The sequence below is a fragment of the Micromys minutus genome (genome assembly GCF_963924665.1).
Source record: "Micromys minutus genome assembly, chromosome: 1".
NCBI classification, from domain to species: Eukaryota; Metazoa; Chordata; class Mammalia; order Rodentia; family Muridae; genus Micromys; species Micromys minutus.
The window spans coordinates 82,356,388-82,384,004 of record NC_137969.1 but is presented as its reverse complement, the minus strand read 5'-3'; the positions used below and the strand labels follow the sequence as shown (position 1 = coordinate 82,384,004).

Genomic DNA, 27,617 nt, shown 5'->3' with positions numbered 1-27,617 from the left:
GTTCTTTTATATTCTTGAGATCATAAGATCTGAACAGCATTTGGACTGTAAATTCTATGTAGGGATTCTTCCTTTCAGTCCAATGCCTGTAAGATGCCAGGGATGAGCTGGTATGCCTTGCAGACAGAAGCATGAATTTTCTATGCCTCATTATCATCAGGAGGCCAAGCTATAGTCACAGAACAAGCAATGGGTGGGTGTGATGAAGGAAGCTTTGAATCCGATTGCCTTTTTTGTCTCTGTTGTGTAGAGAGGAAAGACATTAACTGAAGCAAAAGGGGGCAGGTGTCAGAGGTTGAAGGAAAAAGAAGATATTAAATAGTGGTCCAGAGGAAAAGAGAAGGAATGGACAAAAGAAATGTAATCTAATCAATGGGAAGTGTTCAGAGTACATTAAAGGTAGTAGTCAGGGATTTACAATGGCATGGTTGCCAGCTGCCTTCCCTTGTGAAACACTGAAAAGGAGCTACATGGTCATTGGATTTAACCAGAATTAAAGCATTGCAGAAAAGAATGTAGAAGCAGTGCCAGGATGTGGAAACTGAGGGCAGCATAAAAGGAAATTGCTGTAGTAACTAATGACAATTTAACCGTCATTTATGAAAAGGGAGTACATGAATTGAGTGACTATTGGGGAGATGGTGGGTTGTGGACATTCTATCTCATGGCAGTAGAATATTGTCGGGTATTCGAAATGAGGCAAGAAAGTGAATAGTGAGGGTTCAATATTGAGATTCTCGAGCTCAAAACCAGTAGTGAGTTTCCATTATTGGCAAGTGAGGATGTGGTGGTATGGATAACAAGGAGGGACAATATCATAAGAAAAGGGTCTTGAACACTGTCCTTCTTAAGGTTTCTATCGCTGTGATAAATCACCAGGACCAAAAGCAATGTGGGAAAGAAAGGGTTTACTTCACACCATACTCCATCAAATGAAGAATTCAAGACAGGAAATCAAACTGGGCTGGAACCTGGTGACAGGAGCTGATACAGAGGCCCTGGAAAAGTGCTGTTTACTGGTTTGCTCTCCTGGATTGCTCAGTATGCTTTTTTGTAGATCTCGGGATCAGCAACCCAGGGGTGGCTTTACCTACAAGTAGGCTGGGTGGTCCTCCATTAATCACTTACTAAGAAACTCCTCTAAGGCTTGACTGCAGCCCAATCTTATGGAGACATTTTTCTCAATCCAAGCTCCATCCTCTCTAGCTTTTGTCAAGTTGACATAAAGCTATTCAGCACAAATATTGGACCACTTTATTATATACTAAAATAACTTTAAAAAATAATAGAAACCTTGGCAGAAAGAAAGATCAAGACTTTAAGAGGTGTAGAGAACAGGAAGGAGGTGTGGCTGTGGAATGACTCTAGCAAGGTCTAGAAGGGCATAGAATGTCCTGATGATAGGAAGTCTGAATCTTATAAAGTCACATAGTTCACAATTGGTCAAGCCTGGCTATAAAATTGCTTGATCTAACTCCTGGACCCACTCCTAACTTCTTTGCTAGTTGGTTATAACCATGATATATACACATAGAAACTATTGATTAATTTGTTACCTATGACAAGACATTGAACAATGGATTTGATCTCATGAACATTTAATTCTATATCTCCTGAGATTTACATGTTACAAGATACTAAGTTTATAAAATATATCACCATTATAACAATTTATTTCTTATATATGACATTAAAAAAGCGTTCTCTATTCACCAAATAGGAATGTACACTCATAATGGATAGAAAATAGTATTATTAAGTTCATCCTATCTGTTATAAGCTGTACTAAAGATGTTTTCCTTGGGAATAAAATATTAATTTGTCCCAAATAATTGGAGTCTATGTTTCTACACTAAATAAGCTTTTGCCCATATATTTTATCTCCCAAAATATTCTAACATTCAATAAAGTCAACAACCATTGCATTTGACTACCTTGCTGACTGGCATCATACATCCATGAATGCTAGTCTCAGATGGGCTATGAAATTATCCATTGGTTGACATCTACATATTTCATAGATAGTTATACAGGGTTATGAAAATCAAGTGACCTACTGAGGTCATGCAGCTTAATGATTATCTCATCCAAGACTAATGCCTGGTGTGTTCATCCCTCAGTCATGTGTGATTCAGTGAGGTTACTGAGCATGTTCTGTGTGATGTTGTGACCCTACAGATATAGCAGTTATCATGACCTTTATGAGGGGATATGATAGCTGATGAGTGAAAGTATTTATTATTTTTCTGTGTTCTGTGAATAAAAGAGCCAGGGATAGCTTAAGTTTCAGAAAGCTGTTTTAAAGCTAACTTAAATCATATACACTATGCTGGATAGTACTAGTTACCTACGACATACAATGACAACTGTGAAAAGTATACAATTTACTAGTACAAGCACTATTAATATTACCTAATAATAAAAATTAAGAGTAATATAAATTATGACAGGCAGAATTATAGGTAGAAAAGTATCTGCAAATACCCTGAGCATATAATGTGTCACATATAAACTTTGGGCACCGTTAACCATTATTATCTTTATTACTTTGGATAAAGGCACATATTTACCCAGCACTCCCTTGTGATGCCCTCTAGCATAAAGTCTATCACTTGACATTCTGGCCAAAGGCTTTGTCCTCTGTTTCTAGTGTCCTACTTAATAGGAAATCAGAGTTAGCTCTTGGGCACATAAAGGAACCTCACGTGGGACACAAGTAGTTCCTTAGTTCCTTTCTGCAAACAAAGTCTGGTGGGAGGGAATTCTTAGCCCAACGTGTAGCTTGATGCTCACACAGGGTTTCCTTTTACTCAATCAGAGCCAAGTTACACAGTGAAGTAAGTGCCAAAGTAATCAGAAATAAGAGAAAACATCCAAGTCAAGTTCCCAGGTGGCTCACTTGTTGCTCAGCACATCTTTAGGGCCCAGGGTAAAATCCTCAGGTCATGGAAAAAAAGAAAGTTGTGAACAGAAAATTAAAGCTAAGAAATTGCGGATGCTTAGAGAAGATTAAATATGCTGTGCATACTACCTAATACATATATAGAAAACGGAAAGCAATAAGAGCACATCAGAAAGCAATTCTGATTACCAGTACTGTCAGCATGGATAGTTGCATGTACACCCTTCTACCTGCCTTGCTACCATTATAGTAGGTTCTGCAGTGGTCATTGGTCTGCTTCTGTCTGAAGCAATGGCTCTAAGGCAGCTGCTGAATTGGCCTGGGTAGACCTACAGGAAGACCATCTGAAGCTGTCCTTGTTCAAGGGAAAAGTTCTAGACCTTGATTTATCAGAATGGAGTTTTTTTTTTTTTAACCAAGTTTAAAAGCATAAACATCTATTTTCTGAGTTCAGATCCTACCCATTTTCTTTAGTTAAGACAACACAGGAGTATTGCCTCATAGGGCACAGAAAATAGCGGAGGCCACATATCTAAGAGAAAACAAGAGACTGAGGGCTCCTTTTATGGCAGGTCTTGCACCACATGTGGCCTGAAACTGCCTGCAGGTTCCAAGATGGTTCAGTGCCTTCTCCACACAGTTAACTGTGGCAGAGTCCACTCCACTCAGCACTGACACGCAGTCTTGCTTGAGGCACCAGAATAGTAGAAGCTGAAATAAAATTTTTTTGTGCGATTAATAATGCCTAGCATCTCCCAGTGAATTGTAACCTGCTTAGATGCCCACAATCTGACCAAGAGGCCCTGAATATGTCAAGCAATTATTTCATAGTTATAGCTTTGCTAATAAAGGAGAGGGCATTTCTGTCTGAAGTCTGGGCCTATGGAGAATTGAGCTGTGGTTGCTACAGACATCAACTATGTACTTTACTGATGTAGAGAAGACAAAGTATATGGGGTGAATGGCAAAGAAAGGATGGGACATTTCTAACATCCCAAAGAGCTGGCTTCTAACCTCAAGAGGTAGCACTGCTCTGAGCTGAGATTGGCTTCTTTGTGTTGGGGCCAGAGCATTTTTTTTTATCTTGCCTTAATGCAAGGAATTCTAATAACAGAAAGCTCTCCTTTTGGGGTAGGTCCCAGATCTTTAGCTCAAAGTATTTTCAGTACTTTTATATCTACTTCCTCATTTCTTCCTGCTATTCCTGAATCAAGATTGAGCCTCCCCAGTGCTGTTAGCCAAGCTCCCCACTTCCATTTCAGGCTCTGCCAAACACACAGCCTCTCTTCTCTGGATGGCTGAGCGACAGCCAGTATGGATGGAGCTTGTTTCCTATAACTCCACCTCTCTTTCCTGTTAACATTCTCTTCTCTTTACCTAAATGGATGTGCGTTTCTTCCAAAAGACTGCAGACTCCTTGGAGGGCAAGAATCTTCTTGTTCCAAGTCCTGTTGCCTAGTACCACAGTCAATACAAAATAGGCCTCCAGAAATATTTGGTAAATATATCTATTTTGAATCCCTATCTTTGACAGATCATCCCTGATTAATGGGGAGCAAGATAAATGTTTCTTTTTATTCCTTTGCTGGTTTGATATGCAACTTCCTGAATTCTCCAACAGTTCTATAATGTTCTTTTCTCTGCCCCTTGGTGATTATTGTCAATACTGAAGTTAGAATCCCTGAGTGGGGCCTTTGTCTTTCTCCTACTCAAATGTATCTGCAATCTGAGTTTTATAGGGTTAGGTTAGGGTTAGGATTATAGCCTTTGTTGGTATTCCATTATACATTGGGGCAAGACACACCTTCCTTTATCTTCCTAATGCTGCAACTCTTTAATATAATTCCTCATGTTGAGGTGACCTCCCACCATAAAATTATTTTGATGCTACTTCATAACTGTAATTTTGCTACTATTATGAATCATAATATAAATATCTTATATACAGAGGATCTGGTATGGGAACCGTCAAAGAAGGAGGGTGGTCACAACCTACATGTTGAGAGCCACAATTCTAGAAATGTAAAAGTCACTCTTTATTATAGGATTTATATCTGATCTAAGTAATGAGTAAATTTAACATCTATAATAATGGATCTGGCTTCATTAAATGCCAGCACTGTTCTGAACATATATTTATATGAACTAGTTAGTTTCTTCTCAGAACTACTTTACTAGGCAGACATAGCCACTGCCTTTGGCCTCATTTCAGAGATGAAGACATAAGGATACAGAATGGTTAAAGAACTTGTCCAAGGTCACTATAGAAATTGTGTCCTGGAATTTAAATCAAGTAGACTCACTCCAGAACCTTATGCCCTAACCACTTTACCCTCCTCTGCCTCTAAACGTGAGCAGGCAGGGCTAAGGGTGGAGGAGTCTCTATTGTAGATCTGAGCCTTCCCTAAATAAGATGCTTTTGCTTTTGGGAGAGTCAAGAGCTGGAATTCTCTTCTTTTTTTCACTGAGAAACATGCATATATCTGCTTAAGTATATCCAAGTTGATTTGATGTGTCTTCAAGACAGATGCCTCTGTGTATGTGTGTGTGTGTGTGTGTGTGTGTGTGTGTGTGTGTGTGCGTGCGTGTGTGTGTGTGCAAATTATAGGGACCATGGCAAGAATTTACACTGATTCTACACTGTGCCTGTGTTTAATATAGAAATGACTTGGAGGCATAATGTTTGTTGTTTAAAATGACTAAACAATAGTAAGTGAATATGATACTGTCCCCAAAGGGAGAAATGGATCAGCAAGTCTCTGTTCTTTATTTTTAATTTTTCTACTGTTTGGAATTGCCTGGGTCCTCTGTTATTGAATTGGTTTATATTTTGTAGTGCTAAAGAGACATCGCTTACTGTTCAGCCAAACAGGAGCAGATTGAAACACAGTTCTGCACCCAAATCTGATGAAAGGAACAAACATGGAAAACATCTGATTGGGGGCAACCATTTCTTTGATGTAGGGGCTATTTATTTTGCGGTTCTGGATACTTTTGAATCCCTGGAGAGTTCTAAATTGAATCCTTGGATGAAAGTATTTATAGTAACCATGAAACCGACAGCATTTGTACTGTACCTTCCCTTACGTATTCCTAAGAGCCCCTACTTCTGTTTGCTGCCAAACATGGGCTTTTCTGTGGCTTTAATCACTTAACTGGTTAGGTTAAGTTGGTGATTCTTAACTTGACTTAGCTCAACACCCTATCTTATAACAACCATTTAAAATGTTCTTTCATTTTTCTTAATTCCATAAATAATGCAAGCTGTGCATACAAAATCTCTAAAAGAATGCTTTAGTTGTAATTAAGTCAGAAATACGCAGGTAATTTATCCTGGTATAATAACCGTTTAACAGAAACATATTCTACTACAGAACAGAAAAGTGCACTGCAGACATTCGTACATAGTGCAATTTACCTAATGAAAAACATGATAAATATGTGACTATAACAAGAGCAATGGAGACTAATGAGGATTTGCTATTTTGTATCTGGTGTAATGGTGTGTTACCGTATTTCTAACATTTCACTGGCAGGGGCAAGAGGATTAAGATGTTGAAGCTACCTTCACCTGTAAAGTGAGCTTGAGGCCAGCCTGGGCTGCATTAGTCCTCGTCTCACAAAGAACCAAACAAAACAAACCCAAATCAGTATAGGTTGTGTTTAGGAATCAGTAACTATACACTGTATTATTTCTCCTCCGACATAATAGGTACCCACCCACAATGGACCTTGTATCAAAGCTGTACACGCTACGCTGTATTTATATGTAACTGGAGTTAGCATTTGGACTCAGATTTATAATTGTTTTTTTAAACACCTAAGCAAATGACCATATGATATTTAGGAGCTTAGAGAACATGGGGGCATTTTGTGCTGTGCAAAGCAGTCTTAGCTCTGCAGTATCCCAGTCACCCTACCGTTTACATACCAGTGCTGCTGCTCAACTATAAGTGTGATATTCAAGAAAACTTTGTCTCGAATTTTCCTTAATTCTATCTCCTAGGTGATAAGCCTTCCACTGGCAACCATAGAGTTAATACTTAATACTAGATTTGGACGCAAATAATAATAAAATATTCGCTGACTTTTTGTAGTAGGCCCTGGGAAACAAAGGAACAACCAAAATAAATTCTCAGTAATTGGACTAATTATGAGACTGTTCAATAATTATGTTCTATAGTTAAAAGACTAAGTTCAGCCAGTGTACACAATAGCTCAGTACTCAGCTCAAGTTCCAGGTTTTCTAAAATGTGTTTGAATGAGTGATTCATTTGGGGCTTCCATGTCTGAGCCAGTGAAAGGACACACATTGTTTAAAGGGATATTTTTCCACTTTCTAGAATGCTTGCCAATACCCAGATGTTGCTACCAGGGCGGAGTTGATAATAACTAGAAAAGAACTAATTACTTTTGTTTATATGAGTGGCATTAAAATGTCTGGCATCAATGTGAGAAGAGGCTTTTGTTCCAGAGAGGGCATGTTTTCCCAGTGTAGGGAAATGATAAGGCAATGGGGTGGAGATTGGGGATCAGGAGGGAGTGCACCTTTGTGAAGGCAACTGGAGGGGGTGGGGGATGGGAGTGGGGCGGGGTAAAGGGATAACATCTCAAATGTAAATGCAGAATATCTAATAAAAAAGAGGAAAAAAAGTTTGGACACATCTGGAATATCTTAAACTTCAAGTCTTTTAAGTAGGGACCAAACCTCAGAAGACTCTGACCTTTGGCCTTTGACCTAAAAATTTGCTTAATCTTTATGAGTGTCTGTAAATTTGCTGTTGTTAACCCACTTTTTTTTTTCAAACAAGGAATTAGAATCAACAAGGAAAACTATCTCCCTTATTCAAATGGCTGGCTCTATAGTAGAGCAGGTTTTGAATCCAGAAATGCCTAGTTTCAAATTGGACTGATAAAGGTATTTCCCCTCTCCCGAGTGAGCATAGAATTCTGTGAATGTACAACAGGAAGAGTATAAATCTTGGCCGAGTCCCATCTTATTCTGTATAGTAGCCATTTCTATGAATTCCTGCTTTCATGGCAGTGCAGCAGTTTTTGCACTAGCCTTGTTTTTGATCCCTTTCCTGGTTTTGTGGTGGTCCATGAGCTCACATTAGCAAGCTTCTTGAGGTCAGACAATATGTGGTCTTTATTTTTGGGTCTTGGATTTACCATGGCACCTGACTTAAATAAAGTGTTTGTTGAGTGGACTTTAATTGACTGATGTTTCTCCTTTTAGGCCTTGGCCTTACACAATATTTCAGCGAGGCTTTGACCTGGTTTTGGGAGAGCAACCCTCTGATAAAATATTCAGGTAAGTTCATGTCCAGGGATATGCTTATGTAAGTCTGTAAGCTCTACCTCCCAGTGAATATTCAGAGTGGTAAATACAAGAAATACTCAGATGTGCTCTGCCTACTTAGAACCAATTGACCCAAGTCATACCCAGTGGCGGCATGGGGCACTTGGAAGTTGGACAGATTCTGTTTGGGTCTGATTTCACTCCTTGCCAGCTCAGGGAGCCTCCGTAAAGTGCTTAAACTCTCAGATCCTCTAGGTTCCCCATTTTTCTAGTTGGGCTATATTACATGCCTGGCTGGATTATTGTGAAGGATATGTGAGATAATACAGGGAAAGTCCCCAGCACAAAATCTGGCACAGAACAGGCAATTAATGTCAGTTTCTGCCTCTCCACTTTACATCTAATTTGCACCTTCTTCATAGAGTCTTAAGTTGTTCAAAATTAATCGCTCCCGCCCCTGCCTCCCTCTATTCTAAACTCTACCTCATTATTATTTTCTTTTATCTATTACCCTCCTGATCAAATTTGATGATTCTAGTCCCTCCCAATTTCTACCTGCATATATGGTAATAAATAGCACATATTAGAAAGACTCACAAGCGAAGGGGGAATTTGGGTGCCAGCCATGAACTATTGAATTTTCATAAAAGTTAATTCACACCAGGCCGTCTCTGGAGCATAAACTTATTTCCAGTCTAAGATCTTATTGTTCATTCTGGTAGTCGGTTTGTCCCTCACTTAACACACATTTACCACGAACCTACTTAGAGTCAAAGATTGTGCTTAGCCTAGCATCACAGACTTTTGTCTTCTTCCCCGAGCCAGCCCACTTTTGGAGGAACTGCACAGACCTTCACAGGTGGAGGCTGCCAAAGAATGAGTTCAATGGCTGCATGCCATTGCTGGAAAGTTGGAGAGCCCTGGAGGACAGGTGGACTTGCTTCTTTGTGGCTGCAGTAATGCAGCTGCCTGAGAATTCTGTAGTGCTACCTTCTCCAACCCCCTTCGCTGTCAGTCACACCACCTTCTGTGTTGATTTTGCCCCTGCATCTGTGTCTTTGAGCCCAATACTACGCGCACCTTGCGCTGTTTGCCCTCATGAGTTAGGATGAACACAACCAGAGTTCACGTTTTCATTACCACTTCCACACATGGCCTCCCTTTTCCCTTCAGTCTCCAGACTGTGCCTCCCAGGGTAAGTTGCATCAAGTTCATGACACTGGCTACAGCCTACTTTAAATGTTTGTGCTCTATGAGAAATCAACAATATTCCTTGGTCTCAAATTTCTGACAATGATTTCTCATTTGGATGACTTACCCCCCATTTTCTTATTGCTCAGCTTCCAGGACCATTGAAAGTAACAAAATGGAGGTAAGGGGAAGTCAGGACAAACTGTATTGATTAGCATAGATAACTTCTCCATTTTCTACAGATCTTAAGTTAGCACCAGTAACCAAAGGTTCTGGCTAAATCTTTATTAGATCAAAACTTGTGTATGAAAATATGTTCCATCTACACAAGCATCATTTTCTTTCAAGCTTGCTGGCTGCCAATTGGGTAAGACAGCTATGAACTACAGAGGGAGCAGGTGTGTTCTTTAATCCATGACTTCACTGCCGCAGGAGCCATGGGATGATCAATATGTTATTAACAATTTTGGTCTCTAACATGACAAGAACCCTATTCTCAGATGAATACAATGGGTTTGCTTCACTTATTTTGGGGCACTTCTAAAATAAAACCATCTGGCATCTAAGTCAACCATTTACCAATAGCAATTCCAAGAAAAGTTTGATCCGACCAGTGATGAAAAGAGGCTATTTATTTGCTGTTGTACTAATTCATAGTTTTATTCTGATCAATTCCAAGCCACTGCATATTTCTCTAACCTGTGAATTAGAGTTTAAATTCCAGCATTAAATCTTTCCACCACTGAGTGTTGATATTCAACTGTTAAATAAGTTTTCCTTCCCCTATGGAATTTTCTATTTGTGGTCAAATCTACCTTCTACAGTATCCAATCCACTATATCCAATATTTTTTCAAATTCTTGTCATTCAGCAAGATTGCATCTTTTCCTCCTCATTTAAAAATTGAGCATTTCCTTTCTATAGTCCATGTCTGTAATCTTTCAAACATTCATCATTTCAAAGCATGATTTCAGTTGCTGTACATATGACCTTCATAGGCTTCCTGCCTTTAGGTTTTCAGACTTCTCTACAAGGCAGTCTTTTAGTCATATGTAATAAGACCCAGGCTTAGATCAATGCACTGAGCACAAACCAGTTTATTCAAGTCCTGGGAGTTATGTTCAGGGAATGAATACATTCTAAACACAGCATGGTAAATTTCATCTATAGCCATGTTGATAAACATTGCTATATAACTTTATTCTACTGATTCACAATGAATGACTATAGCAGTTAGTTGTCAATGAATTTATCTCGGATTTATTTTTAACTTGGCTATTCGCTTCTGAATGAGATGGTTGTCTTCTCTACAAAAGATATTCCATAGAAAGCTTTACAGATACAGTTCTAAAAATATTTTAGGCCTTTGGCAGGTATATGTAGGTACTCAATTTAGGTATCTCCCAAGCTCTTGAAATCAGACTAGTAAAAGATATGATGAATCCCACTTTGAAAACCACCAATCCCAAACTAAATACAGAGTTCTGATTCAGCCAAGCTGAGTTTCTCACTGAAGACATTCTTATAGTGACTTAATGGGAAAATCTGTCCATTCCATAGGACTCTGGTGCCAAGAACTGTTGTAGGCCATTGTGTGTGTGTGTGTGTGTGTGTGTGTGTGTGTGCGCGCGTGCGCGCGCGCATGTGTGTTGTGTACCTGTGTTCCTGAGAAAAATACCATCCTGTCTTTGAAAAACCTGGCCTGGGGAAGGGTAGTGACACCAAGTCAAAAGCTATTATGTTTTCACACATTATATTTTGCATCAAGCTAGAGAGACAACAGGCTTATTCTGTCTGTCTGGCAAAAGCCTTTGGACAGAAGTTTCTATGTGGGTTTCAAGAGCACTGTGAAGCATAAAGCTGAGTCCTAAGCAGCAGTGGTCATCACCAGCTGTCTCTAGAGAATCCAGTGTGGGAAGGCAATCCAGATGCTCTCCCAGCTTCCACTGGGTACTGTTTTAAAAGTCATTCCTGACAAATTTGCATGAATGAGGGACAGATGAGATTTCAGGACACAGATTTTTTTTTTTCCTAACAGCTTAGTCTATATTTGGTTTTTGGAGTTGTTCAGTAGATTCTGGGGATGAAAGAAAGTTTTAGAATTTTATATGCACCAGTCAGCATGGGCTGGCAAGCTGCTGGGATGTACACCTGAAAACCTAGTCTTTCCTTCAAAGGGTTGATCTTTGGAAGGTCACTGATATTCTTACAGTTTTAGATGCTGTATTGATTAAATGGGACCAAAGTACTTACTTGAGAAGGCCATCTTGAGAATAAATGAGGAAGGAGCTCTGACAAATTCCTTCTCTGTTTTCTTTTCTCCTTTTTTTATTCTTCCTTCATTCCTTCCTTCCTTCCTTCCTTCCTTTCTTTTTGAGAGTCCTCCATAAATGTTAATTTCATTGTCACACCTGCTTTGACTCTACAACAGACCAACCAAGACTCCATTGTTTTGTAGTTCATCTCCTGCTCACAGAAAAATAAAGTCTTAGCCGCTAGATCCACTGAAACTCAAAGGTTAGCTCACATCCTGTTTACCAGGAAGGATTAGCTTCGCCAATGCATTCTTTAAATTTGAACATAATAGAAGACAAAGGCCAATGTCCAATGAACCACATTAATCCTGAAGCCATATAAGCTGGTGGTTGTTCTTCTGAAATGGTAGGTGCTAGTATTGTCCTTGTCCAAGCTGCCTAGTGTAAGAGGCTATCTCAATAATGTCCTTTATGAAATACAAATAAAACCATACAAATGCCTGAAAGTGATTTATTTCAACCCACATTTATCTTTACTTCCCAGACTCAGGACACCTCAGATCAGCTTCTTGTTGCCATATTGCCATATAGTGTGTGTGTGTGTGTGTGTGTGTGTGTGTGTGTGTGTGTGTGTGCTGCTCTGCTTTCAACAAATATTACTGGTTTATTTCCTAGTGAATCCAGCATTAATTTTTTGCACCACCCCTCAAGTCATAGGCTTGGCTACTGCTTCATACAAAGAGGAAGGAAGATCTAAGAGCCTCCTACAGAGTAAGAGCATCTCAGAATATCTCCAGAAGTTGAGAGGATTCAGAAGTGTGGAGAACTAAGAAACAGTTCAGAGATGGGAGAAATATCCATCTACCAAATCAGGCCACCTGCCTCTCTCTCTCTCTCTCTCTCTCTCTCTCTCTCTCTCTCTCTCTCTCTCTCTCACACACACACACACACACACACACACACACACACACAGCCCCCTGTGGTGGAAGCTGGAGCTGAGCTTCTCTTTTAGCAACCGTGATGGCAAGGACTGTCATTCGGGTCATGGGAAGAAACCACACAGTGGGGCATCGCTAGTCTGTGCATTTGCTCTGTGGACAGCACTCTAGGGTGGACTCCACACTTCACTTAAAGACGGAAACCAAAACCTCAGGCACTAGTCTGATTTGCTATCATCTCAGGCAATGCAGACAGGAGAGAAGACTGTGTGGGCTAGGGGAGAGCTGAGCAGGGCTCTGAATGTGACTGTGACCAGCATGCTGATGAAGCTAGTGCAGAGGTTCTGCTTAATTGCACATATCCTTCCATTGTTCCTCCCGCCACATCAAATTGCGAGACGCTAGGCTGCCACTGCCTTGTGATATTCCACCCACATTGGCTTTTAATCCTTAGACTATTTTTTTTACTGTGAATATAGAGCATTTTAATGTCTTTGAGATGAGATGAATGAATAAACAAACAAATAATCTCTCCCGGTTTCCTTAAGCTCTCCCTTGAAATGCTGATTGATTCTTTTATTCCTTTTAGCTCTTGTTATAAGAGTAAATTTTTTAAGTCTTCCCTGTATCCCCTGGGTTATCATTGTTAGCTCAGGGTGTGGGTAGGCGTGCAGAAGATAAATCTGGGCCTGTTTCATTTGTTGGCTCATCTCTCACTTCTCACCCCTGGAGGCCCCCTGACTTCAGTTACTTCCATCCCTGTCATACAGAAGCTGGAGAAGGCAAACTTCTTCCTTTTCTAACTGACACTGCAAGTTATACAGACCCAGGATGAGGATGCGGGTGGCCAGCATCTCAATTAAACTGCTTCCAAATTTTGTATGGCTTAGCGCAAGAGAATCCCAGATTCAAAGCCGAAAAAATTCTGAAAACTTGATAAAAGCCATTTCTAATGGTGAATGGGTACTATGATTAGACCTTATGATTTTTGGCGTTGTGAGAAGGATGAGGCCTCTCTGTCTTTCTCTGACTCTGCCATGCTCTTCCTGTTGGACAGTTTAACTGTCTCACCCATTGAAGAGCACTACAAGGGATAAGAAAGATGAGAAAGGAGCACGAGGTGACATTATTCTAGATCCTCTGGCGTAACTGATATTCAATGAACTACTTGGTGTGTGGGTACTTGTAGACTTATAAAGGCTAAAGAGGAGGCACATGATGACAGAATGCTCATGGACAGTTATGTGTGTGCATGTGTGTCCATGCAGATTCACCTATACCCTCGGGGAAGGCATGTGGTTGCCCCTCAGTAAGAGCTTTGTGATTCCACCAGCTGAACTGGCCATCAACCCATCAGCAAAGTGTAAGACAGACATGACTGTGATGGAGGATGCTGTGGAGGTCAGGTACGTACTTCTTCAGGGTGCCTTAGAGGATGAAATGAGAAACCATCTGAAGGTACCAAAACCAGGGGAAGCAAAGGTAGAGCAAGCTGAAGTTGGCGAGCTGCCTTCAAGTTCCCTATATATAAAGTCAGAATCTGCTCTTTATCTGGGTCAATATTGCATAACCCAAGGCTCACTCCCTGGAAGAGGACATAAAATTAGAGTTTGTAAGCACTTCCCACAAACCTCAAGGACTGACAGGCAATAAAATGTTAATTTCTTTGCCTACATTCAGATCTCCTTCTTTGACCAGGCATTATAGCATTTGGCTCAGTTCCCAGATATGGCAAATGCCCATGATTTGTTAGTTCAACACTTTGAGTATGGCTAATCTGCAATTTTTTTTTTTTAAATAAAAGAGAGTGAGCCCAGCAAAAGTAGACCAGATCAGAACATGGAACACAGGAACACGTGTGGCTTTTGGAATCCTGTGATATTTCCATTGCTTCTTCCTACAGAGAGGAGCTGATGACGTCATCATCCTTTGACAGCCTGGAGGTCCTCTTAGACTCCTTTGGGCCCGTGCGTGATTGCAGCAGGGATAACGGAGGCTGCAGTAAGAACTTTCGCTGCATTTCAGATCGCAAGTTGGATTCCACTGGCTGTGTGGTATGTTAGTTCTTCCATCCGAGAAGGTCCTCTGGCAATGGCGGGTGGGGTTGGGGCAGGGACATAACACATGATACAGAAGCAAATCTACATAGTAGCCAGCTGTGACCACCATCTAGTCTAAATGAAGAATTTTTCTCTTGATAGGAATGGGGAGTTAATCAGTCTACCAAGAAGTCTTCATAGAGCACTACTAGGTGGTGGGTTTTTGTTTTGTTTTTTTTTTTTTTTTTTAAGTGAAAAACAAAAGCAAAATCTCAATTGTTTGATTTTACCAGTAAGGACATGGGAGCCAGTTGCTTGGGTGAAAGTCCACTAGTTCAGAAGGGCAGAGAAACATTCAGCTGACCTTCCTCCTTAGCAGACATGCCAAAAGAAAATTCTCCTCCAAGTTGTCTCAACCTCACCCCTCGCCCAAAACTGAATATCCGTCCTACTTCCTGTTTGTCTCTCTATCCTTCCTCCTGATGTCCTCTCAATATGTTTTTTTTTCCCTATGTTCAGTCCCTGTCAACTGGTTGCTTTGCTCTGCCTTCTTAACTATGACTGACATTACCTAATCCTGTTCATAAATACCATAAAGCTCTTGGGTTAAAGGTGTATGCTAGGGCTGAGTCATACCACAGGACAGGTTTTCCCATAAATAACATAATCTGGGAACTCACAATGTGATCAAATATCCTGCAAAAACAAGGTTTTCTAGACCTTTCTAGAGGAACCTCCATAGATTGAACAGTAGGGTCTTACAAGATAGTTGGCAAGAGCTATTAGAAAGCTGATCAGTTACTTCAAGAAATGGCATTGGCTCCAAGCTAATACAAAATTTTAGGGGAAACCCACCCAAAGCTAGGGAAGTGATGATAAAAATGCTAAGGAAAAACATAATAAAAATGTGATGGGTGACTAGAGAGATGACTCTGCTGTTAAAGGCTAAGGCTGACTACAACAACAGTTCCTAGAACCCATGCTTACCTCTCCAGCTTCTTCTTTAGAGGAAAGCATCTTTGAGTTTGAGACAGATCTGCTCTACATAATGAGTTCTAGACCAACCAGGGCTCCATAGAACCTGTCTCAGGAAAGAACAAAACAAAGCAACAACAACAACAAAACCAAACAACTTGTGATCAGTTGGAGACATTGCATCAAGGAGCCCCACTTCTTTAAAAAGAAGGTTTCTGGTTTTTTGCTTTCTTTTCATTTTCAGATATATAAACTTAGCTAGTTTAAAAAACAGGTGATGTTGTAAGTCAGTAAGACTTTGGGGGCTAGGACATCCTATGCAATCTCCCAGGTTATGGAACTGCAGGTGGTACTGGACTAGGAAAGTAAATGGAGGCCAGAGATAATGGAGCCATTGGGTGCTGGTTCTTTTATGTTGGCTGCTGCTATTCCCCGTAATACATTCATCTTTTTATTCCTACGTTCTTTAGAGGCTTAGAGGGGAGAATCATGAAATCACAAAGGGAGAGAGGCTGTGTCAGGAAAGGATGTCAGGGAAGATGTTGAAAGTGGGAACAGAGGAGGTAGTGAACATCCACTGAAATGTGTAGTTCTGGAATTTTAAGTTGGGAGAAAGGACCAGGAGCTTCCAGCCCTGGGGAGGATATGGTGCCCCATATAACTTCCCATTCTGACAGCTGAGATGTAGGAGAGGACCTAGAGCATGGGAAGCTGTGAGAATGCTGAGCCAACACCATCTTTCACCCTCCTTCTTACTCAATTCTGAGCATCTGTTCCATTCAGGGAGCTTTTCAGTGTCAGTGATGAATGTCTATCTGGTGTCCAGGGTGTAGTCACTTAGTTCATACCAACTAAGCTGCAACTAGCAGAAGTCTGGCTTAGCTCAGAAAGAAAGAGGCATGGGGAAAAAACAAAGAAGAGATAAAGTTATGGGGCAGAAAAAATAATCTAACAGGTACTTAAAGAGGACAGAAAAAATGGGAGATGGCACTTGGAAAAATTAAAAGTATTTCAAACAACAGAGATGGTATTGGTTAGCTCATAGCTTCCACGTGCAGCCAGAAGGTGAGCAAATGCCTCTTGGTGCTCTCCTCCTTTGGCCATTTCCACCCACCAATTTCTCAGATGACAATTTCACTGTTTAAATACGCTCCAAGAGAAGGTATTTTTGTGCTTTTCTCTTTCACCATCTAGTCTGCTTTCCTTTACACAGACTTCCTATCTTTCATTCCTTATTGTTTTCTGGGATCATTTTAAGTACTGAAACCTGGGCATGGACCTATGTGGTCCTCCCTTGCCCACTCTCCTTAGCCACTCACATATGATTTTCAAAGGAATATTCTCATACAGGAATTTGACTCTTGTTACTTCTTCCTATCAGGGTCCTTTCCCCAGGGCGAGGGGTCACCTGTCAGGTGCCTTCTGTTGGCCATCCTTGGCCATTCACTTGGCATGTAGCTGTTCTGATAGATTCCTACAGTCTCCACATTGTAATCTGTGAGAAGGAGCTAGCAGGAATAGTTCTGATGAATATGCATTTGCAGAATTGGAGCCACTGCAGAAAGTCACCCAATTATACCAGAACTCAATTAGCATAATTCTTTGAAGTCACTACTCCACGTGGTTCCCAGAGAGAAAGCGCCCAAGCTAATTGGCAGATATATTCTATTTACTGTTTCTCATTGGCTATGAAGCATATGATCCCTGAGAAGAAGGGTGGAGTTTGTGAGAGCCATGCATCCCATCATGAGGCTTGTGACCCTACTGGAAAGATGACTAAGGATCTGACTTTGAGCCTGACCCGAGTCTATTGGGCATCTGTATTGTCTACAAGTCTTGTGTTAGCAAAGTGGTCCTTTGTTACCTGGAGGTAGGCCAGAGGCAAAGACTGCCATTTACAGATTGGCCCACCTCTGCACATAGACCCTTATTTTCAGTCTTCTGTATGTTGAATGGAAAGACTTCCCAAGCAAGACATATTTTCATGAAAGGAGAAAAGAACGAGAAGCAAGAGCAAGTTGGACCTTCAGTAACCTGGGAAGAAGTCAGAGATATGGACCACACAGAAGATGCAGCTTTATATTTTTCTAATATAAACTCAAGCCAGATAGGTAGGATTCATGTTATGGTCACATGGCCTATTCAACCTTCATTCTTCCTTGGAAGTCTCTTTTAATTATGCATCAACTCCCAGGGGTTAATTGCTACCAATTAATTACTATTGTTTATATAGTCTCCAAGGACAGAAAACAAATACCCGTGACAAGCAAAGCCTTGTACAAATCGTAACACATCATTACAAAATAAAACGGCACTCTAACAATTGGGGCTCACAAAAGCTTCCAGAGGGTTCTCAGAGCATGAAGATAGCCAGACCTTTTTCATTACCTTAGATTCTCCTGCAACAGATACCTTCATATTGTTGCTGAAACAAATCACCCCGAGATTAGTGGATTAAGACTATACATGTGTGTAAGATTACAACTCTTCATGAGAATCAGGATGAGTCTCACTGGGCTAAAATTAAGGGGTAGTTAAGGCTGAATTTTTCTGCAGGTTTTGGAAATATTCAATTTCTTTATCCTTTCCAACTTCTAGATTCAATATGCTTTTCTCAGTTCAGAGATCTATTGGTACACCTCTAACTAAAGCCACAGATAGTTTCTTTTTTTCCTTCCTTCCTTCCTTCCTTCCTTCCTTCCTTCCTTCCTTCCTTCCTTCCTTTCTTCCTTCCTTCTGCTCTTTCCTTTCTTTCTTTCTTTTGTTCATTCTCTCTCTTTTCTTCCTGCTTTCTTTTTTCTTCCTTCTTTCCTTCCTTTCTTCCTTTCTTTTTTTCTTTCTTTCCATTTGTCTGTCTTTTTCTTTATTCATTTATTTATTTTATATATATATATATATATATATATATATATATATATATATATATATATATATATATATATAAGTACATTGTAGCTGTCTTCAGACACAGCAGAAGAGGGCATCAGATCCCACTGCAGATGGTTGTGAGCTACCATTTGTTATTGGGAATTGAACTCAGGAAGAGCAGTCAGTTCTCTCAACTGCTGGGCCTTTTCTCCAGCCCCCAATCCTGTATTTCTCTATTAATGTATAGTGTATTTCTCTTCCATTCTGTATCCTTCTTCTACTTTTAACAACTCCTGTGATTACATTGAGCCAATCTAAATAATCCAAGATTATTCCCTCATCTCAAGATCCTTGATTTCTTCCTGTCTGTAAAGTATTTTTAGTTATGTAAGGTGATTGTACCCATGATTTGGATGAACCATCTATGACTAATGACAGTGGCGATTAAGTAGAAGTAGCAAAGAGAACTTCAGTCTCCTCAACTCAGCCCCAATTTTCATTAGAGATTCATAATAATTGTGTGTGTGTGTGTGTGTGTTTGTGTGTGTGTGTGTCTGTGTGTGTCTGTGTGTCTGTGTGTGTCACACCAGGAGACACTTTTCCCAAGGGAAGACATCAATTGTCTTTCTTCATCACTTCTTAGCTTAGTCTTTGAGATGAGATCTCTCATTGAACCTAGAGCTCAAGAATTCATTAAGACAACCTTGCTAAAAGCCATATAGCCTCAGGAATCCTTATGTGCACATCTCTCTGGGGCTGAGATTACAAATATCCATACAGACTAGGCCTTTATTTTTATAGGTGTTGGAAAGGTGAAGTTACATCTTTATGTTTGTGCAACAATCACTTTCCTGACTGATCCATCTACATAATCCCCTTCCTTCTTCTCACACCTACCCCCTGATAGACCACAAATAAAAGGAATAGGAAATCCCATGTTTCCTCCTCTTGCACACACTCACACTAGTGCTGAGAATATCTAACAAATGCTTCTGCTTTGTAAAATGTTGAATTAACTAGAGAGGTAAACTATGGCCACACAAGGAGCAGGGTTATTGGTCCTGAATTCTTGTGTCTGGAACCATTCCTGACCATTACACTCTAATAAATGTTGCATTGCTCTGTGACCTGGACACCTTTCCTCCACATGCTGCCCACTATGGTTTTATTTAACATGTGTGATTTCACCTTTGCTCGAGCACAGATGTGCAGAGACCATTAAGCATGAGCATCTCTCTTTTTCTCTGGAAGTCAATAAGTAAATGAATACACTTCAGAGGTTTCCAGAGAAATGGCGGCAGAAGACCACAGCAGCCTGAAATATAAATTTAACTCCATCACACTTTTCCCCTGGGGAGAAGTCCTGCATGGCTTGAACCAGCATGTCAAAGCCCATCAAGAAATTGTGGAAATCATCATTTGCAAAATGTATGAGATTGCTACATAGGGAGAAAAAAAAAAACTATTTCCAGTAGGAAATGTGGTCTTGTGGCTTATGAATCATCCAAGTAAGGTGAGGCAGGCTCAGCTGCTGAAATCTGTCCCTTTGCTCCCAGGAGACAAGAATGTGCTCATGCGTCCATCACTCATATGCGTCTGCCAGCAGAGCATCTACTTTGTAATCTGGAACTGAGATGTCTGTGGTCTCCAATTTAGCTTCCTAAGCAATTAATCAACCAAAACTCATTGGTGAAAAAGAGGAGGAAAGATGGCAAAGAATAGGATTTGAATGGGGAAAAGTCATTTTAATCTCATTAGCAAATTATGCCTTAGACCAGTAATGAGTCAAGAAGCCATGAACATCTCATGAAAGATGATTAACCTTGTGTGTTTTAGGGGTCACTGAAATATGAGGTCATTCATTAGATCTTCCTGGTGGGGGGAGGGCTATGGCTCTAATAAATGGAGTTTTCTTTTGAAACCTGTAGTTTATAAAGTCCCTGGAACTGCTAACTGTAACCTATGCAAAGCAGGGTTAATATCTGACCTTGGGGCTCTCTCCTGGGCAAATGATTCTCATTCAAGGACCAAATGGAACAATTATCCACAGCCAAAAGGAGAGAACTGCCAAGCTTTGCCAGAAAAAAAAATTGCAACTTGGACTGTACCTATCTCCAGAAGCAGGACCACAGTTGTCTGTAGCCTCTCCTTGTAGTCAGAGCAAGATTTTAAGAAAACCTGAAATTTGAATGTCTTAACAGAAGGAAAACACATGAAAAATCAAATTTATTTCATGGTTCCTTGAATGATTAGCTCCCTGGGGAAAGGGTGCTCCAGATACCAAGAGCTATGAAAAAAATCTCAGTTTTTCATTCCAACATTATTTTTCCTGGAAATATTTCTAAGATTCTCTGAACTGCCACCCAAGTTAGTTACAGTACAATAAAGATAATTGCATCTTTCTCCATGACTGAGGGTCTTGTTTTGCCTTCAAGGTCATCACTTAGGACAGCTAGCAGTATTTAGTCCTAAAATAGTTCCGCTAATAACATGGTGTGTGTGTGTGTGTGTGTGTGTGTGTGTGTGTGTGTGTGTGTGTACAAATATAGAAAATATCAGGCTAAAACCATTAACCTATAAGTCTGTGATTGAGGCAAGAATATACTTCAGAAATGGTTTAAAATAGTCAAAAGCAAATCTCCAAGGCTGTTTCACATTGTTGGTACATTTCTTCAATTTCTTCTGAGGAATCCAGATTTTATCACAGGTGGGCAGTCAAATGTCAGAAAGACGCACAAGCTTTGGAGTAAGACAGACCTTGGCCCAAAGTGTGGTCCTATCATTTTCTACCAAAGGTAGAAAATTTCTTTGTTTTTGTAAGCCACCTGTAATATTGAAAAATTAATATATCTCAATAAATAAAATTGAGAAAAATAAAGTATATGTGTGTTATTGGGACTACAGAAAATATATAAGATAAAAATAGATTACAAAAAGAATTGCCTAATTTGTGATAGTTATGGTTGTTATTTTTAGCTTTACTTATAATTAAAAAATATATATCCAACTTGGACAAGACAGTGAAGGCTGTCTTCTTTCCAAAAAAATTTTAAGAGACTCTGAATATCAGGTGGTCCAATTTGGAACAGTCATGGTCATCTAGACATTAGGGCCAGGCAAGTCATGAATGCCAGGACATGGAATTCTGGAACATTTTGTTTCATTCCGTGAAGTCTTTGTCAAAAATTTGGGCACACTGAAAAGAAGCAAGGTAGCTGAGAAGCCGGCCAGTCCTGGCTGGAGGCTGATAGAGCTGGCTGGTGTGAGAATTAAAATCACAGGAAGCAGTGTTAGCGGGACAACTGGCTTTATTCTGCTTGATGGCGTCTAACAAGTTTTACAAAAGGGTGTTGGGGGGGGTACAAGACATTTAATTCCAATAACACTTCATTGTTATATCCAAATCAAGACTGGGCAACCACAAGGTGCCTAAGCCAGCCCCCTCTGGTGGCACATCTGGCCTAACAGCTGGGTAGCTAAGGAGCTTGATGGGTATGTGTAGGGGGGTGGGTGATAACAAATCGTGGGGTGCAACCCGTGCTTCTGCAACTGCTTGTTTGCCATCAGAGCCATTATAGGGAACATCTGGGTGTTCACAGCAGGGGGCAGCCCTTGGAATTGGCTTTAAATGCTGCCACCTTCCAGCATCCCATCTGCCTTTGTGGGAAAGGGAGCTGGACTAAGCTGGGGGCCTGGCATGTCCTGAGGGTGGGACATTTGCTTAGGAAATTGCAGAATTAGTGTCAGTAAACTGCATATCCTGCTGTGATCTTTGACGGGGAAAGGAGGAGGGAGCAGAGGTGGCTTTCAGAGACACATCTGCAGAGGCATTAAGCTCCATGCTAAGGCAAGGTGCCTGGCAGGAGAGACTGAGAGGAGAAGCCAAGCAATGGGGAGTGAAGGGAGACATGGGCCATATTGGCCCAAGTTTCACAAGTTTTATTTGGGTTGTAGAGGAGTATGCTTGCAAGATACAGACAGACAGGTTAGATGGGTGGATGGATGGACAGATTGATTGGTTGATAGTTGATAGATAGATGATATATAAATAGGTCAATAATAGACAGACAGATATGATATTCTAGTCCCTAAAATCCTGAGTTTTGAAATCCAATCAGAACATGCTCTCAGCCTTTCCCCATTCTAGCTGCTCAAGCCTGGCCTACCTGGTTACCTTCTATCTGCCCAATCTGTTAGAATCAGTGTTAATATTAATGGACGTCTTCACACAGGCATAAAGAGCCAGGTTAAAAAACAGTAATGAAATCAAATAAAAAAAAGAATTTTAGAGAGTCTAGAGCAATACTGGGGTTTCTCCATGTCCTAGAATGAAGATGACACAGGACAGGTGTGTAAGAATGGTCCAGGCTTTGGGTTCGGTAACTACATGTGTCACAGGAGATGATGAAGCCACTCAATCAGGATGCCACAGCCAGTCTGCCAAAGAGCCCAGGTCGGACTGGTGTGGAGCAGCTATGATTTTAGGAGTCAAACACTGTGCCTCAGGTTCCGCTTATGGCTTGCCTCATGGGATGTCCTGGGGATTGGGCTAGACTATGAAGTAGGCTGTGTGGCTTCCCAGGAATGTCTTTGAGGCATCAAGGTCTGTAAGAGGTCCCCCACTGTAAGAGACATCATGTTCCTCTCCAGGGCTACAAGAAAAGTCTCCTTTACCTTTAGACTGGCAGCCCTGGCTCACTCCATTCTCCAAACTCGCCAACTGGTACCAAATTTGATAAAGTGCCCTCTTAATGTGGAGTTCAAATGGCACCACTGCTTTCCCTAGTCCACAGGAATCCCTGCTTAATGTATTTGAATTCTGGCCCACTGCTTCCTCCCTCTCTGCTGCCAAGTGAGGTCCAATCCGGAAGCAGCACTCTCCGCTTGCCACAGTGCTCCATGCCAGCCCGCTTCAGATCCAGTGGCTTAATGCAAATGTGTGTGTGAGTTGTGCCCAGAGAGAAACAAAGGTATTAAAAAAAAAAAAAAAGAAAGAAAGAAAGAAAGAAAAAAACAGACAAAGAGGTAAAAGGAAATTCATGGATTACTTGCCAGGTGTAATTGTTTCACATGGAGTGTGTCTGTGATTGCACTCGGCTCTCCTGTTTACCCTCTTGTGTGGATTCTTTCTGGTTCTCCCAGTGCCCCTCAGGACTCAGCCCTATGAAGGACAGCTCAGGCTGCTATGACCGCCATATCGGAGTGGACTGCTCAGATGGTTTCAACGGCGGCTGCGAACAGCTGTGTCTCCAGGAGATGGCGCCATTCCCGGATGACCCCACCTTGTACAACATCCTCATGTTCTGCGGGTGAGTTGGAGCAGCCATGAAGTTGCTGGCCGAGGGACTTTCCTGGCTAAAAACCCAGTAGGTCCATGTGAATGAACTGGTCTCGCCCTAGGCTCTTAGAGAGCACAGGATGAGCACTTTGATTGTCTGGTTTAGAGGAACCTTAGGGAAGTCTGGTCCAGTGGCTACAGAAACAGCCTCTGGCTTACCAAAAGGAGAAATTAACCACAAAGTTTACATAAGTCATTGTCCAATTAAACCAAGATGTGCCAAGCTATGCCTTAAAGAAGTTACGTTAATAATATGTTTTGTGACAGAAACTGTCCCCGTGGTCCAAAACTTGAGAAAGATTATATAAACCTACTAGAGTATCAAAGGGAAGGAGTGGTTTTAGAAGAATGGAAACTTCAAATGCTGCTTCTAAAAGCCCCAGGGTTTTTATCCCCCCCCCCTTCTGCAATGTCATTAACCCTTCAGGTTATAACACTCTTCCTGTGATCAGCTCTCCCCGCCAGCGCTGTGAGGGGACAGGATGGGTGATAATGCTCCATTTTACAGGCTTCTCTCCTGCTGAAGTGAACTGTCTCTCTCAAGACTGGAAAGTCAGAAAACGGGAAGATCTGGAGCAGAATTCCAGCCCTTTCTGACTTTTTAAAAGCTCTGCAGTTTTCTCAAAATTTAAATTTGTATTGCTGAGTGAAATTATATTTGAAGTCATTTCATGCTATATTTATCAAGTAAATACTTAACCAGTTCTGCCATGTCCGTAGATTGCTTTCTATTCTTTCCTCCCTTCCCCCACTCCCTGCTACTGTCTCCCACCCCCTCCTGTTGCTACAAATCCACTGGGTGCTGGCTGCATGTTATACACCACACTGACCACTAGGCTTCGGAGGAAAGTAGCATTTAGGTTCATGTCCTCAAGAATCACACTATCTATTAAGTTTGCAATGAAAATCAATGTTTATAGTCATAAAACTGTGTTAGGGGCTTGCTAAGAGCCGATGCCTGCTGAGTAGCCCAGGAGAAGGTTTTCAGTGCACTTGCAATGTTGCTTTATTGTGTTTTATCTCATTTCTTTGCAATTAAGCAATTTGTGTATGCAGTTTCTTGTAAAACCCCATTCTATAAATAGAAGCTTGCTCTAAATTTTAATGTTCTCTGTAATGTTACCTTTAAGATTGACCCACTTCCATTAACAGAAGCAGACTCATCCTGAGCTGCATTTCTTTTTATTTATTTTATCCTCCGTGTGTGTTAGAAAAAGGAGCACCAGCAGGGTACCCAGCATGGCCTCCCTTCTCAAGAAGCTTACTGTGGGACACTTGGACAGAAGAATGAGAGATGGGGCCATATGGAAGGGACAGACAATTGTCAAGATGTTTCAGATGGACTGAAATGGAACCAGGAAGCTTTACCCCCCATCACCCAGACCCTGGTTTATGTAGCTAGAGGAAGAAGCCATTTTAAGGTCTCATCCCAGACCTACTCTGACTTGTGGAGTTGGTCCACTGTGGGCCTTGAACCGTATCTGTCCCCTGGACAAAAGCTGTAACTTCTCATTGGACTTTCTTTCTGGTTTCAGTCAACATTAGGGTTGATTAGTGTTGCCCAATCCCAAATATCTCATCCAGCTGCCTGATAAGCCCCAATTTAAGGTTCTTGTAGAGAAAAAAAAATTGCGTGCACTTACAATTAAAGAACTCCATTCACACCTGTTAACCCAACTGTATAAATGGCAAATGGGATGAATTAGCTGTGAAGGCTGTTTGCTTATGGGCCTCGTTTGCACCTCTGCTAACAAAAACAGCGACATTTAGCCAGCATTAGCTGTACATGCAGCATGCCGTAAGTTCTATATGTTGAATACATGGATTCATTTCCTCAACACCCAGAACATCAGCTACTTCCCACACCTTTCTGGCAGTTTTGAAAACGAAGTCTCGGGAGGATTTAATCAACTGGCCCAGAGTTACCCAGTTAAGGACAGCATTAAAGTTACAGTACTATGCCTTACTTCTTAAAACTATGATTCTTCATTCCCCTGTAAAGGACTGTATTTTTTAATTTATCACAATTACTCCAGCTAGTGAGAAATGATGTGCTCAGCATCATAATTACCTTAAAAAATTTTAAATTTGTTCTATTTCTAAAGAGGGAGACAATTTTTAGAAACAAAGACAGCCTTATTAAAGAATTAAGTTTTACTTGAGTTAACAAATGTATCTTACTTATAACATAACTACAAATAAAGTCCAATTAATGACTTACAAGTCACTGACCCATGATTACCAAATTAATATTACGTTCCAATTAGAGCAACACAACACAGAAAGCACCCACCCAGGAAGCAGTTGCTGGTTTATGGAGCACACAGTAGCCTGGCATCTGTTTAGTCCCGAATGTCAGTGCCAAGTGGAAGCCAGTTTGTATGAGTTGCTGATTTGTTTGTATGTATTCAAACAGAACACACTAGGAAATCATAAATCTGCCTCATTTCTTAGTTGACTTGCCACAGGACCGGTTGACAGGGTTATTCATTTCTTAAGCACAGTGTCACTCTTTTGCTGCCTAATTAACCTACAAACAAATGCCAAAGCTCCACAGAATGTGCTTGAGAAAAAGGCAGGCATACCTTATACTTAAGTATGTCAACTCATTTAGAAGCTGATCTCCTTTAATTCTTAAATTTGATTTGGAAATCAGAAGGCTAGGACAGGCAGGTGCTCCGGAGTCCAAAAAGACCTCTCTTCTAGGAAAAAGTAAAAAATAAAATAAGAGAATATGATGGTGATGGAACGAATCTCAATTTAAGATGTTTTAAAGAACCAAGATCCAATTGGATTATCTTTAGTTTAGGGTCATCTAGAATCTTTCCTAAGACATTGTTTCCCAGTTTGCTAAATTGCTTTTGCACTGATGAGTCATTGATGCATACTTTCTTATCCTGAGTTCTCTATTCTATTAGGTGTATCGAAGACTACAAGCTTGGTGTGGATGGACGGTCTTGCCAGCTTGTCACAGAGACCTGCCCAGAGGGAGGTGACTGTGGGGAAAGCAGGGAAGTTCCCATGAACCAGACTCTCTTTGGGGAAATGTTCTTTGGTTACAACAACCAGTCCAAGGAAGTAGCTACTGGACAGGTGCTAAAAGGAACATTCAGGTGAACTTCATATGCATAAAGCTGTTTTTCAGGAGTGTGGATGTGTCTTCCTCTTCAAAGAGCCTTGTTCTAGGCATAAAGTTGTATATCTTGGATCATGGTGAATGTGATATACCTAAAGATACAGACTGTGTTCTTGCCCACAATGCCATTCACATCTACACTCTCCATTCAAGAATCCAAGAAACATGCTCCTTCTGGATGTATGGAAAAACCTTAAAAGAAATCTTACCTTCACGATTTAGTGTTGCAGTCACACCAAAATGCTCAAGTTCCATTCTACTTCCAAATCGTAAGACCTGGCTTAAGCGAGTCTAGAACAGCTGTCCTCAGAGTAAGCTGAAAGGATTCTTGAACATCACCGGACCTCTTCAGGGAGCACTTAGGCCCCAACTATTAGAGAACTAAATTTCTTTCATATATGTCAACTAAAACAACATCTTGTAATAAGTTGGATTCAGTTGCAAGAATCCTGTTGTTTTCTGTTAAATAAGACATATAAAATATAAAATAATGTCATTCTCCTCTTTTCCATAAAACAGATTAATGTTGAATGGGGTTAGTGTTTTTATATGAATTAATTTTTTTAAATTCTCTTTTAATTTCTAGCTTGGTAAATATTAACATTGATGATCATAAGTGGAACATTTAATTATTTTGAAGATCATGAGGCACTCCCGAGGACAAAATATTTGA

At 40.7% G+C, this 27,617-nt stretch overlaps 1 protein-coding gene across 2 annotated transcripts in view; it reads left to right on the top strand.

The window, feature by feature from the left end:
• ASTN1 (astrotactin 1) overlaps positions 1 to 27,617 on the top strand; it is a gene marked incomplete at both ends in the record, with an annotated part of 305,294 nt that overhangs the window by 200,053 nt on the left and 77,624 nt on the right. For both annotated transcript variants that reach the window (XM_080936628.1, XM_080936627.1), the window contains 5 exons: positions 8,142 to 8,216; positions 13,857 to 13,994; positions 14,492 to 14,642; positions 23,613 to 23,779; positions 26,727 to 26,921. In XM_080936628.1, the coding sequence (XP_080792754.1) occupies positions 8,142 to 8,216; positions 13,857 to 13,994; positions 14,492 to 14,642; positions 23,613 to 23,779; positions 26,727 to 26,921 (726 nt within the window). The remainder of the gene's footprint in view (positions 1 to 8,141; positions 8,217 to 13,856; positions 13,995 to 14,491; positions 14,643 to 23,612; positions 23,780 to 26,726; positions 26,922 to 27,617) is intronic.